The sequence below is a fragment of the Nuphar pumila genome, chromosome 10 (genome assembly GCF_984573655.1).
Source record: "Nuphar pumila chromosome 10, dmNupPumi1.hap1.1, whole genome shotgun sequence".
Classification (NCBI taxonomy): domain Eukaryota; kingdom Viridiplantae; phylum Streptophyta; class Magnoliopsida; order Nymphaeales; family Nymphaeaceae; genus Nuphar; species Nuphar pumila.
The window spans coordinates 75,597,251-75,610,839 of record NC_143258.1 but is presented as its reverse complement, the minus strand read 5'-3'; the positions used below and the strand labels follow the sequence as shown (position 1 = coordinate 75,610,839).

Below are 13,589 nucleotides of genomic sequence, written 5' to 3'. Positions count from 1 at the left end.
TCTTATATAGAGGCACCAAAGTACTCTTCCTTCACTCATTAGACATCTTATTTGTCTGTCAAATCTTGTTAAAAAGATTTGCCAACTATTCTAAGCCTTTCTCACCCAAGTATTTTCAAGCCTCGATAGGTATACCATCTGGGCCAACTGCTCTTCTTGATTTCATTTTCTTCAAACCTCTGCAATTTTTTTTTTTGAATCTTGCGCATGAAGTCACGATTCATCTTATGAAAATGAATGGAGGAGTCTCCAAGATCTTACGCATGACTTCCATTAAATAGCTTATCAAAATAATCTTTTCATCTCTCCTTAATCTCCTCATCTTTGACTAAAACTCTTTGTGGTTCATCTTTGATACATCTAACCATACCTAGATCCCTCGATTTCCTATCTCTCATCTTTGCAAGCCTATAAATATCCTTCTCACCCTCTTTGGTATCAAACTTATCATAAACCTCCTTATATACCTTATCCATCGCGTTTCGAACTACTTTTTTACCTTCCTTCTTTGTTATCATATACTTCTCCAAATTTTCATTATCATGACTCTTACTTAGATTTATATAACACTCTCTTTTAACCTTAATAGCTAATTTGACATCCTCGTTCCACCATAATGTATCCTTATTTAGCGGTGCACCGCCTTTAGACTCACTCAATGTAAAAACCCCATTTAAAAAAATTTTGTTTTGGACCCGGGCCGGGTCGGGTCCGGACCCGACCCAGACTCATTTTTTCTTTAGGGTTTCAAGTAACCCGACGCAGAATCCCGAGCGCCGCCCCCTCCCCTCTTCTCCCCCTTCGTTTACGGGTTGATTGGGGAAACCCACCGAGGTTTCCCCTTTCATCACCCCCCCCCCCCCGAGCTCTTTATGAGCATCGCTGGAGGGCGAGGGGAGGCACGCCTCCCCTCTCGAGCTTCCTCCCCCGCGCCGGTCTCCTTCCCTGCTGCACCCGCCGCCGACGCCGGCCACCACCCCCAGGTACGTCGTTCTTCCATTTTCTCCTCCCTCTTCTCTTCCTCACTCCCTCCCTGTCACCTCGCCGGGAGGCCGGCAGGCGGCTCACAGCCACTGCCGCGGCCTCCCACCGCCTCCCTGTGTCACCGAGGCCCCGACAGGTGGCCTACGCGGCCTCTGTCGTCCCCTTCTCCCTCTACGATTCGCCGGAGTGCCGGTAGGGGACCGGTGGCCCCTGCGGCACCCCTTTTTGCTGCCACCTTGTGGCTTTCGGCAGGGGCTGGCCCCCCTGCTGTCCAGTGCTGTCGGCAGGGGTTGGCCCCTTGCCGACCTGTGCTGTCGGCAGAGGCTCAGCCCCTGCCACTTCATGTTGTCGGCAGGGGTTGGCCCCCTGCCGACCTGTGCTTTCGGCAGGGGCTGCCCCCCCTGCCGTCCAGTGTTGTCGGCAGGGGTTGGCCCCTGCCGACCTGTGCTTTCGGCAGGGGCTGGCCCCCCCTGCTGTCTAGTGCTGTCGGCAAGGGTTGGCCCCTTGCCGACCTGTGTTGTCGGCAGGGGCTCAGCCCCTGCCACTTCGTGTTGTCGGCAGGGGTTGGCCCCTGCCGACCTATGCTTTCGGCAGGGGCTGCCCCCCCCTGCCGTCCAGTGCTGTCGGCAGGGGCTCAGCCCCTGCCACTTCTTGCTGTCGGCAGGGGTTGGCCCTTGCCGTCTGGTGCTTCCGGCAGGGGCTGGCCCCCTGCCATCCATGTGCTTCCGGCAGGGGCTGGCCCCCTGCCATCCTTATGCTTCCGGCAGGGGCTGGCCCCCTGCCATCCATTGCTGTCGGAAGGGGCTCAGCCCCTGCCACTGTGTGCTGTTGGCAGGGGTTGAGCCCCTGCCACTTCTTGCTGTCGGCAGGGGCTCAGTCCCTGCCACTGTGTGCTGTTGGCAGGGGCTGAGCCCCTGCCACTTCTTGCTGTCGGCAGGGGCTCAGCCCCTGCCACTTGGTGGCTGTCGGCAGGGGTTGTTCCCCTGCCCCCACGCTATTTGTTTTTGACAGAGGGCTCAGCCCTGTCTCTCCGCGGCTGTCTGCAGGCAAGGGCTCACCCTTGTCGTGTTTCGGTTTTCGGCCAGCAGGGGCACACCCCTGCTGCCTCTCTTTTTCTCCTATAGGCAGGCTTGTTTTTCTACTTCTCCGCATTATAATTAACATAGCACTGTTGCAGACCACACATCGGACCCCCGCTCTGGCTCCGCGGCCCGAGCCTTATATCATCTACACGCGTAGACGCACGCAGCTGCACGACATTCCGAGGTAGGGGAAAGTCACACGAATAGTATGTATGAACAAAATAAAATAAGACTTCTGAGATAGAATAGTTATTTTGCATACTTGTGTATCTGAAGAAATATTGACTGGTCAAAGTTTACTCTTTGTGATTCTTTTGAAATTGCATAATGTAAATTCTTTGGGTAGACTCATCAAGTAGTTTAATTGGCATGCATGTTTACGTGTAAGATTACTTAACTGATAATTATCTATTTTGCATGATTACTCTTTTGAAACTGCATACTTAAGGTAGACTTTGTGAATAGACTCAGAATGCACTGCAATTGCTATTGTAATCGAACCTTAAGACAGGTACGGTATGAATTTTATGTAAGATCATGGAGTGTATTGAAGTGTGAAATTTACACTTTATTGATTTTGATGTGATAATATCGGCCTCCACAGGCCAATTGCTCAGAAAAGCAAAACATGTCATGTAGGAACCAAAGAAATCATAAAACATTATCGTAGTTGTACCTCTAGGAAGGTATGATCGTACTTGTGGACAAGTACGTCCCATGTGGGTTACGATGGTGGGTTGATGAGGTTGTAGCAACCTCGATGAGTGCAATTAGCACATTGCTGAGATCACATAAATGGTGACCATTTCGCCTTCACAAGCAAGATGCTCGAGTGGGTCTAATGGACCAGAGCATGTAGGATGGGGCGGCGATTAAGAAACCCCCGTCGTACCCATCCGATCTTCACGGTTCATCAAGGGAGAGGATGGATGATACAAAGACTCCGATGGACAGGTTGTTAACAACCACCCCACGAGCAAAAGACTCGGTTTTCCCTAATCATCGGAGTTAGGGGAATTGGGATTACCATAAATTATCCTAGGTGGTAACTCCCAGGCACTTCTGCAGAAGTTGGCTGCATTCATGGGCCACGAATGCCTTTGGGGATTTACTCTCTTGGTCACTGACCGTCCCCTTAGGAGCGGACTCAGTCAGCCATCCGGGTTAATGAAAACACCTGACATAATAAACCCTCGGATCGGTCTCGGCTGTTTCTACGTTTCGCGTCTATGCGTACCCACATGCCAGTTAATATCAGAACTTAAAGAATATATTCATGAATAGTTGTAGATGGCTAAGACTTACACTGCTTCAACTAACATTTCTTTGCACTTATTACATTTGTTAGAATAGACTATAATTGTTTTAATTGCTTAAATATCATAACTGCTTATCTCATGAATGCCCTGTTTTGTTTTATTCTACTTATCTGTTTCGTGCACCTACTGGTTTGTTATGAAACTGACCCATTTCATGGGCAGGTGAGGAGTAGGACTTTACTGGCAGCCGATGGCGTGGTGCAACATGGATCAAGATTTGTCTTCTTTCTGCTGGCGGCTTGGCTCTAAGACTTTTTGGAGTTTTTTTAGATTTATTGAACTTTAGAATAAAATGCTCATTTTGTAATAAACTGCAGATTTTAATCTATTGCCTTATTTCTTAAATTCCTTTAAGTTGTTGTACATGTGAATGATGGTTTTTCAGCTAACGTACCCAAGATTATTGACTTGTGTTCCTTTCTAAATATCTTCCGCTGTCGTTTTTAAAAGTTCAAACTTTAAATCTTTGAAAGGTTTTTTGATGAGGTTTTCGAAATCACAAGTCGAAATTTTGGGGCGTTACACTCAATACCTCTGTAGCCACCTTTCTCGTGCCACCCGCTATCTTATTTCACATTAATTCTGAATCCTCCTCAAAACACCAATCAGCTTCCTTAATTACATGCTCTATAAACATTCCTTGTTTAGCTCCTTTCAGTGCCCACCACTTAATTATAGGATTTATCCTATGTCTATCCCTTTTGCGGCATTTTCTAATTCTAAGATCTAAAATTAAGACTCTATGTTGTGTAGCTACACTTTCTCCCGGTATAACCTTACAATTGATGCAACAACTCCTATCTCTCTTTCTAAGTAAGAAAAATCTATCGGACTCGTATTAACCCCACTTTTAAATGTTATTAGGTGAGACTCCCTCTTCCTAAACCAAGTGTTTGTTAAGATCATATCATAGGACAAACCAAAATCTAAAATCCTTTCTCTACTTTCGTTTCTTTCTCCTATACCATAGCCTCCATAGATACTTTCAAATCCATCCCTACTAATGCCTACATGTCCATTAAGGTCACCGCCGATGAAAAGCTTTTCTCCATAAGATATCCCTTGTACTACTCCATCTAAATCTTTCCAAAATTGGTGCTTAATTGAATCATCTAAACCTACTTGTGGTGCATAAACACTAATAATATTAATAATATTCGTACCTAATACTAATTTAATAAGTAAAATCCTATCACCCTTCCTAAGGACCTCAACTACATTATCTATAAACTCACGACCAATAACAATCTCTACTCCATTCTTATTCTTATTTATTCCTGTATACCAAATCTTATATCCCCAAGGTTCTATCACTTTTGTTTTCTCACCTACCCATTTGATCTCTCGTAGACATAAAATATCTTTCTTCTACACATAACATCTACTAACTCTACCAACTTACCACTTAAAGACCCTATATTCCAAGTGGCTAACCTAATTTTATGGTCTTGAACTATCTTCTTTACCCCCACCCGTCCAACAAACTGAGGGAACCCTTGCCTATTTGACACCACACCCGAGCGTCGGTGTGATGGGTCGCTTTTGGGCGACGACCTAGCAACCCTTGCCCATTTATCACTGCCTCCGGGCCTATAGAGTACAATGTGTCGCTCAGTAGTGAACGCCCCAACGAAATTCTCATATTGGTTCATATTCATAGGGTGTAACTAAGTTTTTATGTTGGTGGCCTATCGCAACCCTCCTTCTTTATTTGGGCTTGGGACCGGCAGTGTATAACTAAACGGGGAGTTCACATTTTGTCAAAAAACATATTTTTCAAAAAATCACGAGATTTTTTCTTACGATATTTTTCAAAGAATGAGATTTTTTACCATGATATAAAATTATAGAAGGGACTTGGATATCCAGATTGGAGAAGAAACACAAACTCCATTGAAGCGACCATGTAAAGTTATGAGACCCATTAATGAAGCTAACCCAGTCCATTGTCCAGTCTTATCAGGTGGGTCAGATTGAGGATAGGTGAAGTTCTGACACCTGACAGCCCTAGGCCAGCAACGAGTTCAGCTTTTATCAAGTTACAGCCCTAGTACGATGTAGGTGCTTCTGAAAGGCCATCCTCTGCAAGTTGATCAGGCGTTTGTTACACCCCAATCCAAGGAAAAATCGGTTCCCCATGAGGAAGGCGTGAATCCGTTTTTGGTGAGAAGGATACTTTTTTGCATTTCCTACATATTTCTCACTTAAATGGTTGTTTTTTGAATAAAAAAAACCCTCTTTCCTATGAAAAAAAAGACACTTTAATAAGGGCATCAAACAAACGCGGACTCAAATAAGCTCTACAGGGAGTCAAATGAGTACGTCACCGAGCGGAAATTTCCCATTCTATGTAGATAGCAATCAACACAAACTCACCATTTATTCAAGTACACTTCTGGTGGATTAGCCAAGCTCCTCTAATATCATTAAACGACTGCCCAAGCTTTGGAAACATTCAAAACATTTAAAAAATATTGTTGATTTTTACCAAATTCAGAAGGGTCCCATGTCATTTGTTTTTTTGGTGCAAATGTGTAAAGTTGTGCTACCAAGAACTGTTAGAAAAATAATATACAACAAGCTTCAGCCTCTGCTGGTTAATATCATTACATAAAACATATCATTTACAGACGGGGTGGTAGCATTCATGCACTCGGTCTACACATCCTGATTCTGGTGAAACCAGTAAGCATCGGCAGACTTCATCATGTGCTCACTTCAACAAATGGTTGTGAAAGAAGAATTGCACTCCTGAAATACTGTAACCAGTCCCAACTTTATATTTCTCGGTCATTGTTCTTCGCTGTTCTCTTTCTGACCTGCTGCTGCTAAATCAAAATGGAATCTTCCATGGCTTCCAAAGGAGTTTTCCTCCCATGAACACACATATTCTGCATTGCAAGAGGCAGAATCGGCCTTCTTTCCAATCTGTTTGGTTGGTGAATATGATGGTGATTCCACCCTTCGCCTCTTGTGCGAATCCGAAGATGAGGCTGAAACTTGTGGCAGTTTGTCATCAGATGGGAGTGGATCAGAAGGCTCGCTTCCTTTGAGCAACCCCCCAAGCTTCTGCTGCTCCTCAATGATTTTCTGCAGGTACTTTCCCTGTGCTTCAATTCTCAACTGCAACTGCCTCTGCACCTGTAATGGAGGACAAAGAAGTCATGAGCACATCAGGTATCAATGCTACGGTTTTTGCAAGGGTTTCATACAGAGCTGCTGTACACAACAACAGGATGTATACCATACCAAATTGAAGGTTCTATTTTATCGGTTCTGCCTTGGCATGCATACAGTCATAAGCCATGTTTTTACACATGACAGACTAGTGATGTATTTCAAAAGTTCTACAGAAGCATAATTATATACCAATGAAGATCACATGAAGAGATGGACTAAAAGATGTGGAGCCAATAGGAAACGTTCAATACTGTGTATACTCCCACGGGGTTATGTCCTAGCTTGCCTATAAAAAATGTATTTTCTCGAGTTTGAAAAGTGAAAACATTGCTAATTTTAAAAATATGAAAAAAATATAGGGAGATATCAGCAGAAAAAAAATTGTGGTGTTTCCCCTTTTTTTTAAATAAAGGTTTTGCATTTCTTAGTATACGTTTACCATTCCCTTTTTGTATGTTATTGATAGTTCCCCACTTTCTAGAAAAGGTACCTTCTTGATTTTCATATTCTCTATAAAACGTCTTTCTCACTGAGATTTTCCTGAGATGGAGGACAAAGAAGTCATGAGCACATCAGGTATCAAGGAGCTACGGTTTTTGCAAGGGTTTCATAAAAAGCTGCTGAAGGTTCTATTTTATCGGTTCTGCCTTGGCATGCATACAGTCATAAGCCATGTTTTTACACATGACAGACTAGTGATGAACTTCAAAAGTTCTACAGAAGCATAATTATATACCAATGAAGATCACATGCAGCACATGAAGAGATGGACTAAAAGATGTGGAGCCAATGGGAAACGTTCAATACTGTGTATACTCCCCCCCCCCCCCCCCCAGAGAGAGAGAGAGAACTCACATTTGATAGATTATTTGTAAAAGTAACACTAAGCCAAAAGAACTTGGGTTCTATTCTTGGCTGTTGATATCTAAAAATATCCTGATTTTTATGTGAGAAAATAAGAAAATGGTAAGATAGCTGGATGGTTAGGTTGCACTATCATAAACAACGGTGCCTGAGGGCCAAATCCCACGGGGTTATGTCCCAGCTTGCCTATAAAAAATGTATTTTCTCGAGTTTGAAAAGTGAAAACATTGCTAATTTTAAAAATATGAAGAAAATATAGGGAGATATCAGCAGAAAAAAAATTGTGGTGTTTCCCCTTTTTTTTTAAATAAAGGTTTTGCATTGGTTCCTTAGTATACGTTTACCATTCCCTTTTTGTATGTTATTGATAGTTCCCCACTTTCTAGAAAAGGTATCTTCTTGATTTTCATATTCTCTATAAAACGTCTTTCTCACTGAGATTTTCCTGAGATATATGGGAAAACAAACATTTTCCACTGTTGTCCCACTGATCCGAACAAAAGTATTGTTTTCTTTGTCGGGGCGGAAAAGACAAACCTCAAGTTGTTCATGCAATCGCTTCTGCACCTCCATCTGGATCCTCAATGCTTCATTGATTTGTAAACCTCTGAAATATCAAATGGTACACAATGTGTAGTTTCAGATGCATCATTTGGAACATGCACATGTCAGTTTCCAACTTATGAATATATCCACATAAAACTTCACAAGGTCTGTAGGATAATTTCACAAGCACTTAAAAGAAAAGGGCCTTCTCTTCCTGCAAAAATTAGCAACTCACAGATATCACATACTAAAAAAAATAATAATAAACATCTTTTACTTACTGTGAACTTTCCATGTCAGAAAGGGCATCAGCAGGACCTTTCCTTTCATCCTTTAAACCTGAAACTCACATATGCATCTGAAATTAAGCTCAAAGGCAAAATCACTTATTGACACAGTGTAACCCCCTCAACCGTCAAAATTTCTTAGAATAGAAAGCAGACATCACACATAGGAGTGCAGTAATCATAAACACGAAATTACAATGGTAGGTATTTACCATCAGCTGGAGATTCTGGAATGAACTTCGCTAGTCGATACTTCTACACATTAGAAGAAAACAAAATGGGGAACCAAACTAATGAGAATTACCAATTTAAAATGATCCTGAATACGCTAAGCTGAAAAAAGAAATGGCCAATGGGCCTACCTGTAAATGACTTTTGACATGATAGATGGTCAGCCCAGTCACACCCATCACCCTTAAGACACCTTTCGGTGTTGCTCCTGAAACAACCATTATGAAACAAGTAAAAAAGTAATAATAATGATGGAGACATGTCAAAAATAGAACATAAGCTACGAAGTACAAGCCATAGCTGCAGCTGAACCATGGTGAAATGCCATGAATGTTCAATTAAACAAAAAGTTAATATGAAAGGAAAATTGCAGCTTTCCCAGGATATTAAACCACTTTAAATCTATGACACATGGATACAACTATCTTTATGAAGTTTCCATTACGACTAATATATAGGGGGATAGAACAGGAATTAAAATGGAGTATCTATGTGGCATAGCTTTAAATGCACGTAGGGAACAAGATTCACATGAAATATGGGTAAAATGTAGTCAAATTAAACTTTATAACTCGATAGAAAATACTCACTTTCTGGTCCACCAAGTTGGGCAATAGCCTCGACAAAACGTTCATGAAGATCTGAAGTCCATCTTAACCTCTGTTTGCTAGATCCTCCAGGAGTAGTTGAATTTCCTAGTGTAGATCCTCCAAGAACTCCAATATTTGCAAGCTGCTCAGCTCCCGGGGGCTTATGGGACACCAAACCCATCCCTGAGATCTCCTTTGTGTGGTACATTTGTTCAACATGCTGCAAGATGAGAAACAGCAGTCTAGGTTTTATTATAAAATGATTCTTAGAGACCTAGTAGTCCAACAGATCGCATCATGTTCGACTTCATAAGGACCATCCATACTAAGAATCCACCAACTAACGTGTTGAACTTTCATCATCTGGCATTTGGCACATCATCAAAACCTCACAGCTTGTTGAAGACTTCAAGAATAGAAAAAAATAAATGCCATCGGAATGTAGACTAAATATTACAAGGCATAGATATATCACTTAAACTATCTGGGGCATAAAAACAAAAACTTCCATCACTAAGGAAGGATACAGATGATGAATGGTGCAGGAAAGTGATGGATGCCTTATATATTGCCTTGAGCTTATGTAGATCCAATCATCAATTTTAAGTTCTAGTCATATGGATGTGTTTGATGTAGTCTACTTATTAGCTTGGCAGGATTAATTGAACAAGTCATGTAATCTAAATATTAAAGAATGGAAAGATCAATGATCCAAATTGCACTAATATAAACTACCACCATGATGGGATGAGTGTGTCTGCGTACATGCTTTCACTAGTCTTGCCTTTTTTTTCATAATTCTTTCTGCTTGCATCAAGACAACCTTTCTCACTAGGTTCATTACAGACCTGCATGCAATATGCCCAAAGTTTTTTATTTGACATTCTAATTTATCTCCTTTATTGACAGTATTTATGAATGCTCACTAATGTATTAAATTTTTAATCATATCACCCACTCTTACTCCATACACACCACAACGGACACATACTACATGCACTGCTTATTCCTAGTCTTAAGTTGAAGAGTAGTCAGCACCATATAAGAGTGTTTTCTAAATATGGCCTCTGCAGAATGATTTTCAATCTAAAAAAAACAAAGAATACTAACTTATATGCACTTATTGTATCCAGCAATAAATCTATATTGATTTGATCATTACACTAAGATGAGAATAAGAGTTATTAACTGGAAAGATGGGTCGATGCCTGAAATTTACTGTCTTTGAACTTGCATGCGTGCATGTTTACTTGTATAGAGAAACACATCTCAGGAAGAAGGGGAAGGTCGCTCAACAGTTCAATGCAATTTCATTAACAATTAAGCCTAGACAATATGAAAAATGAGGGTATGCTATCTGCAAGTCATCAGTAATTACTAGAGATTCCTATGCAGTACGAGATATTTCCTACAAAGATTTTGATGCATTGTCCCGAACATGAATATGAAGATGTTTTCAAACTGAGGGAGGCACCAAAAGCCCTTCATTAGACCTTTGAGTAGAATGCCAGGGTATGAAGACTCTTAAGTCGTAACACCTAAAGTTTTTCACTTGACCAGCATGGTTATCCGCAAAAAATAATGGGAGGCACTATGATATATGGAGAAAATACAACTCAGCTTATTCAACAAGGGTACACACTACACATTGTAGCAAAGTTCAGCTGCGAGCAAAAGCCCTTCTTCCACGGCCCCAAACATCTGTGGCAGCCACCCAACTTTTATATAGGAGATACCGACAAATTAGATCTGAATTTACATTCCCACCTTAATCATTTCCCGTAAATGTTTCATGTTCTGATCATTCAAAATACCTAAAACTTCCCAACTATTGCTCCAGGTAAAGAATCCCTACGATTGGCTGAAAAATCACCTACATAGTGACCAGGAGGAACAGTAAATGCTTCATGATTCAAAATCAACCGTGCTTGTTAATGGATGAGAATGTTGGGATTCTCCAGATACTAAATCAAAACACCATATTTGCAGTAGCCTGTTTTGTCCCGAAAACTCGAGTCTATTTAATCTTTGTTTACGCTAATTCATGCCCTCCCAGAAAGAATTCACCTAACCGTCTGTTCGTTTGTTAAGCAACCAACAAGAAATGTACATCAAAGAAAAATTGGAAGCTACATCTAATTCAGAAACAAAGAAAACTATCCAGGCAAAAAACAAACCTAAAATTACTCGTCCACTACAAAAAATCAACTAAAAAATAAATCAAACTGAACCACAAACCAATCACAATCACGAATTTTCCATCCTAGAAAAAGAATCAAAATCAAGAATTACCCCGAGAAGAAGACAAACGCAACTGCAGAATCCAATCGCTCACGAAACCCCTAGAGTTACCGGCGCAAGTCCCGCTTTCCGCTCGCTCGACGAACACCGATCCACTGCAACCACGAAAGAGCCCGTCGATGCCTCATCCTCCCGACTCGAAACCCTAGACCTAACCCTCATCAATCGAACGAAATCAGCCTCATCCGTGAGGAAGAATCTAGAACGATCTCAGAGAGTGGAAATTGGAGAGAGAGAGAGAGAGAGAGAGAGAGAGAGAGAGATCAGGGTTTCCTGCGGGCCCCAATTTTGCCATAAAATTTGCATAGTCGCTCTGATTCGTCCGTGCCTTCTGATTTTTGGCTCTGCCTTGATGGTCGCGTGTGACGGACGTCGCTCGGGAATAGTTTACTGAAAACCTCATAATTTATCATATAATTACGGGAAGAAGCTTCGACTTGTAGGTTACTAGTCATTTGACGACCTATTTCTCACATTTAGGTTTCAGAAAACACGCTTGGTCCTAAAATCATTTCAATTGACCTTTAATTAGTTAATTGATTGAAACGATTCAAATAATTGGTTCTTTTATTAAGAAAACCACCTCACTCACCAGTCACCAAGTTCAATGTTCTTATTAGGTGCAACCACATTGCACAATTTGAGGGTGCTGCTGCACATTATCTCCCTCCACATTGCATACTTTAGTGTGCGGTTGCACCTGATCTGCCCTCGATCTTTTGTTGAGCCCCACAGATGTCAGGCTGTTATCTCAAAGATGGAGGGGTTAGGTGCAGTATACTGAAAGTGTATAATGTAATTGCACCTACAAATGAACGGTGCTGCTGTGGGTGCACCTCTTTTGTTACATGAGGACTAAGGCAGCCTCATTTTTATGGTCATGGGGTGCAACCGTATCAAATGCAATCTGGCCTCTGATTTGAACCAATACATTTTTTCTCCAATATAGATTAGAAAATAAGGAGAGATGGAAAGATTATTTTGATAAGCTATTTAATGATAGTCATGCTCAAGATCTTGGAGACTTCTCTATTCCTTTTCATGAGATAAATCGTGACTTCATGCGCAAGATTCAAAAGAAAGAAATTGCAGAGGCTTTGAAGAAAATGAAATCAAGAAGGGCAGTTGGCCCAGATGGTATACCTATCGAGGCTTGAAAATGCTTGGCAGAGAAAGGTTTAGAATGGTTGACAAATCTTTTTAACTTGATTTGGCGAACAAATAAGATGCCTAATGAGTGGAGGAAGAGTACTTTGGTGCCTTTATATAAGAATAAGGGTGATATACAAGATTGCACAAACTATCGTGGTATAAAACTCATGAGTCATACTATGAAACTGTGGGAGAGGGTGATTGAGTCTAGGTTGAGGAAGGTTGTCATGATATCGGAGAATCAATTTGGTTTTATGCCTGGAAGATCAACTATGAAAGCTATACATCATTTTAGACAACTTATTGAAAGATATAGAGAGAGGAACAAAAATTTGCATATGGTTTTTATTGATTTAGAGAAGGCATACGATAGAGTACCTAGGGACGTTCTCTGGTGGACAATGATGAAGAAATGTGTTTCTCTCAAGTACATTAGTATAATTAAAGATATGTATGAAGGAGTAGTAACCAATGTCCGCACTTGTGGAGGAGTGACAACCAATTTTCCGATAACGGTTGGGTTACATCAAGGATCTGCTCTAAGCCCTTTCCTATTTGCGATAGTGATGGATGAGCTTACGAGATCAATTCAAGAAAATGTACCGTGGTGTATGTTGTTTGCTGATGATATTGTTTTGATTGATGAGTCTAGAGCTGGGGTTAATGCTAAGTTAGAATTATGGAGACAGACATTGGAAGCTAGAGGTTTTAAGTTGAGTAAGAGTAAGACTGAATATATGGAATGTCGGTTTAGTAAGCAACGAAGTAGTGATGGGAGTGTAGTGAAGCTTGGTGAGCAAGAAATACTGGTGAATGATTATTTCAAATATTTGGGATCCATCATTCATAAGTATGGAGAAATTGATGGTGATGTAAATCATAGGATAAAGGTTGGGTGGATGAAATGGAAAAGTGCAACTGGAGTGTTGTCCGATCGTAGAATGCCATTGTGGTTGAAGGAAAAGTTTTATAGGACGACTATTAGACCCGCTTTACTATATGGTACGAAATGTTGGGCTGCCAAGAGACATCATATTCAAAAAATGAGTGTAG

At 41.3% G+C, this 13,589-nt stretch overlaps 1 protein-coding gene across 1 annotated transcript; it reads right to left on the bottom strand.

Moving 5' to 3' along the window:
* Positions 1-5,829: 5,829 nt before the first annotated feature.
* LOC149826859 (myb family transcription factor PHL7-like) lies at positions 5,830-11,698 on the bottom strand. Its single transcript, XM_090019006.1, has 7 exons — positions 11,376-11,698; positions 9,084-9,303; positions 8,625-8,701; positions 8,475-8,517; positions 8,257-8,314; positions 7,967-8,036; positions 5,830-6,526 (listed from the first exon to the last, which is right to left on the bottom strand). Exons 2-7 carry the CDS (start codon positions 9,289-9,291, stop codon positions 6,176-6,178), a joined length of 807 nt encoding a protein of 268 aa, XP_089875132.1. The 5' UTR covers positions 9,292-9,303; positions 11,376-11,698; the 3' UTR covers positions 5,830-6,175.
* Between the last annotated feature and the right edge of the window lie 1,891 nt (positions 11,699-13,589).

Coding starts and splice junctions, on each gene's coding strand:
- LOC149826859 (XM_090019006.1), bottom strand. CDS start 9,291: ATGTACCACACAAAGGAGATCTCAGGGATGGGTTTGGTGTCCCATAAG. Junction 8,702..9,083: donor CCAACTTGGTGGACCAGAAA/GTGAGTATTTTC, acceptor TGGTTGTTTCAG/GAGCAACACCGAAAGGTGTC. Junction 8,037..8,256: donor TCTGACATGGAAAGTTCACA/GTAAGTAAAAGA, acceptor TTGATATTTCAG/AGGTTTACAAATCAATGAAG.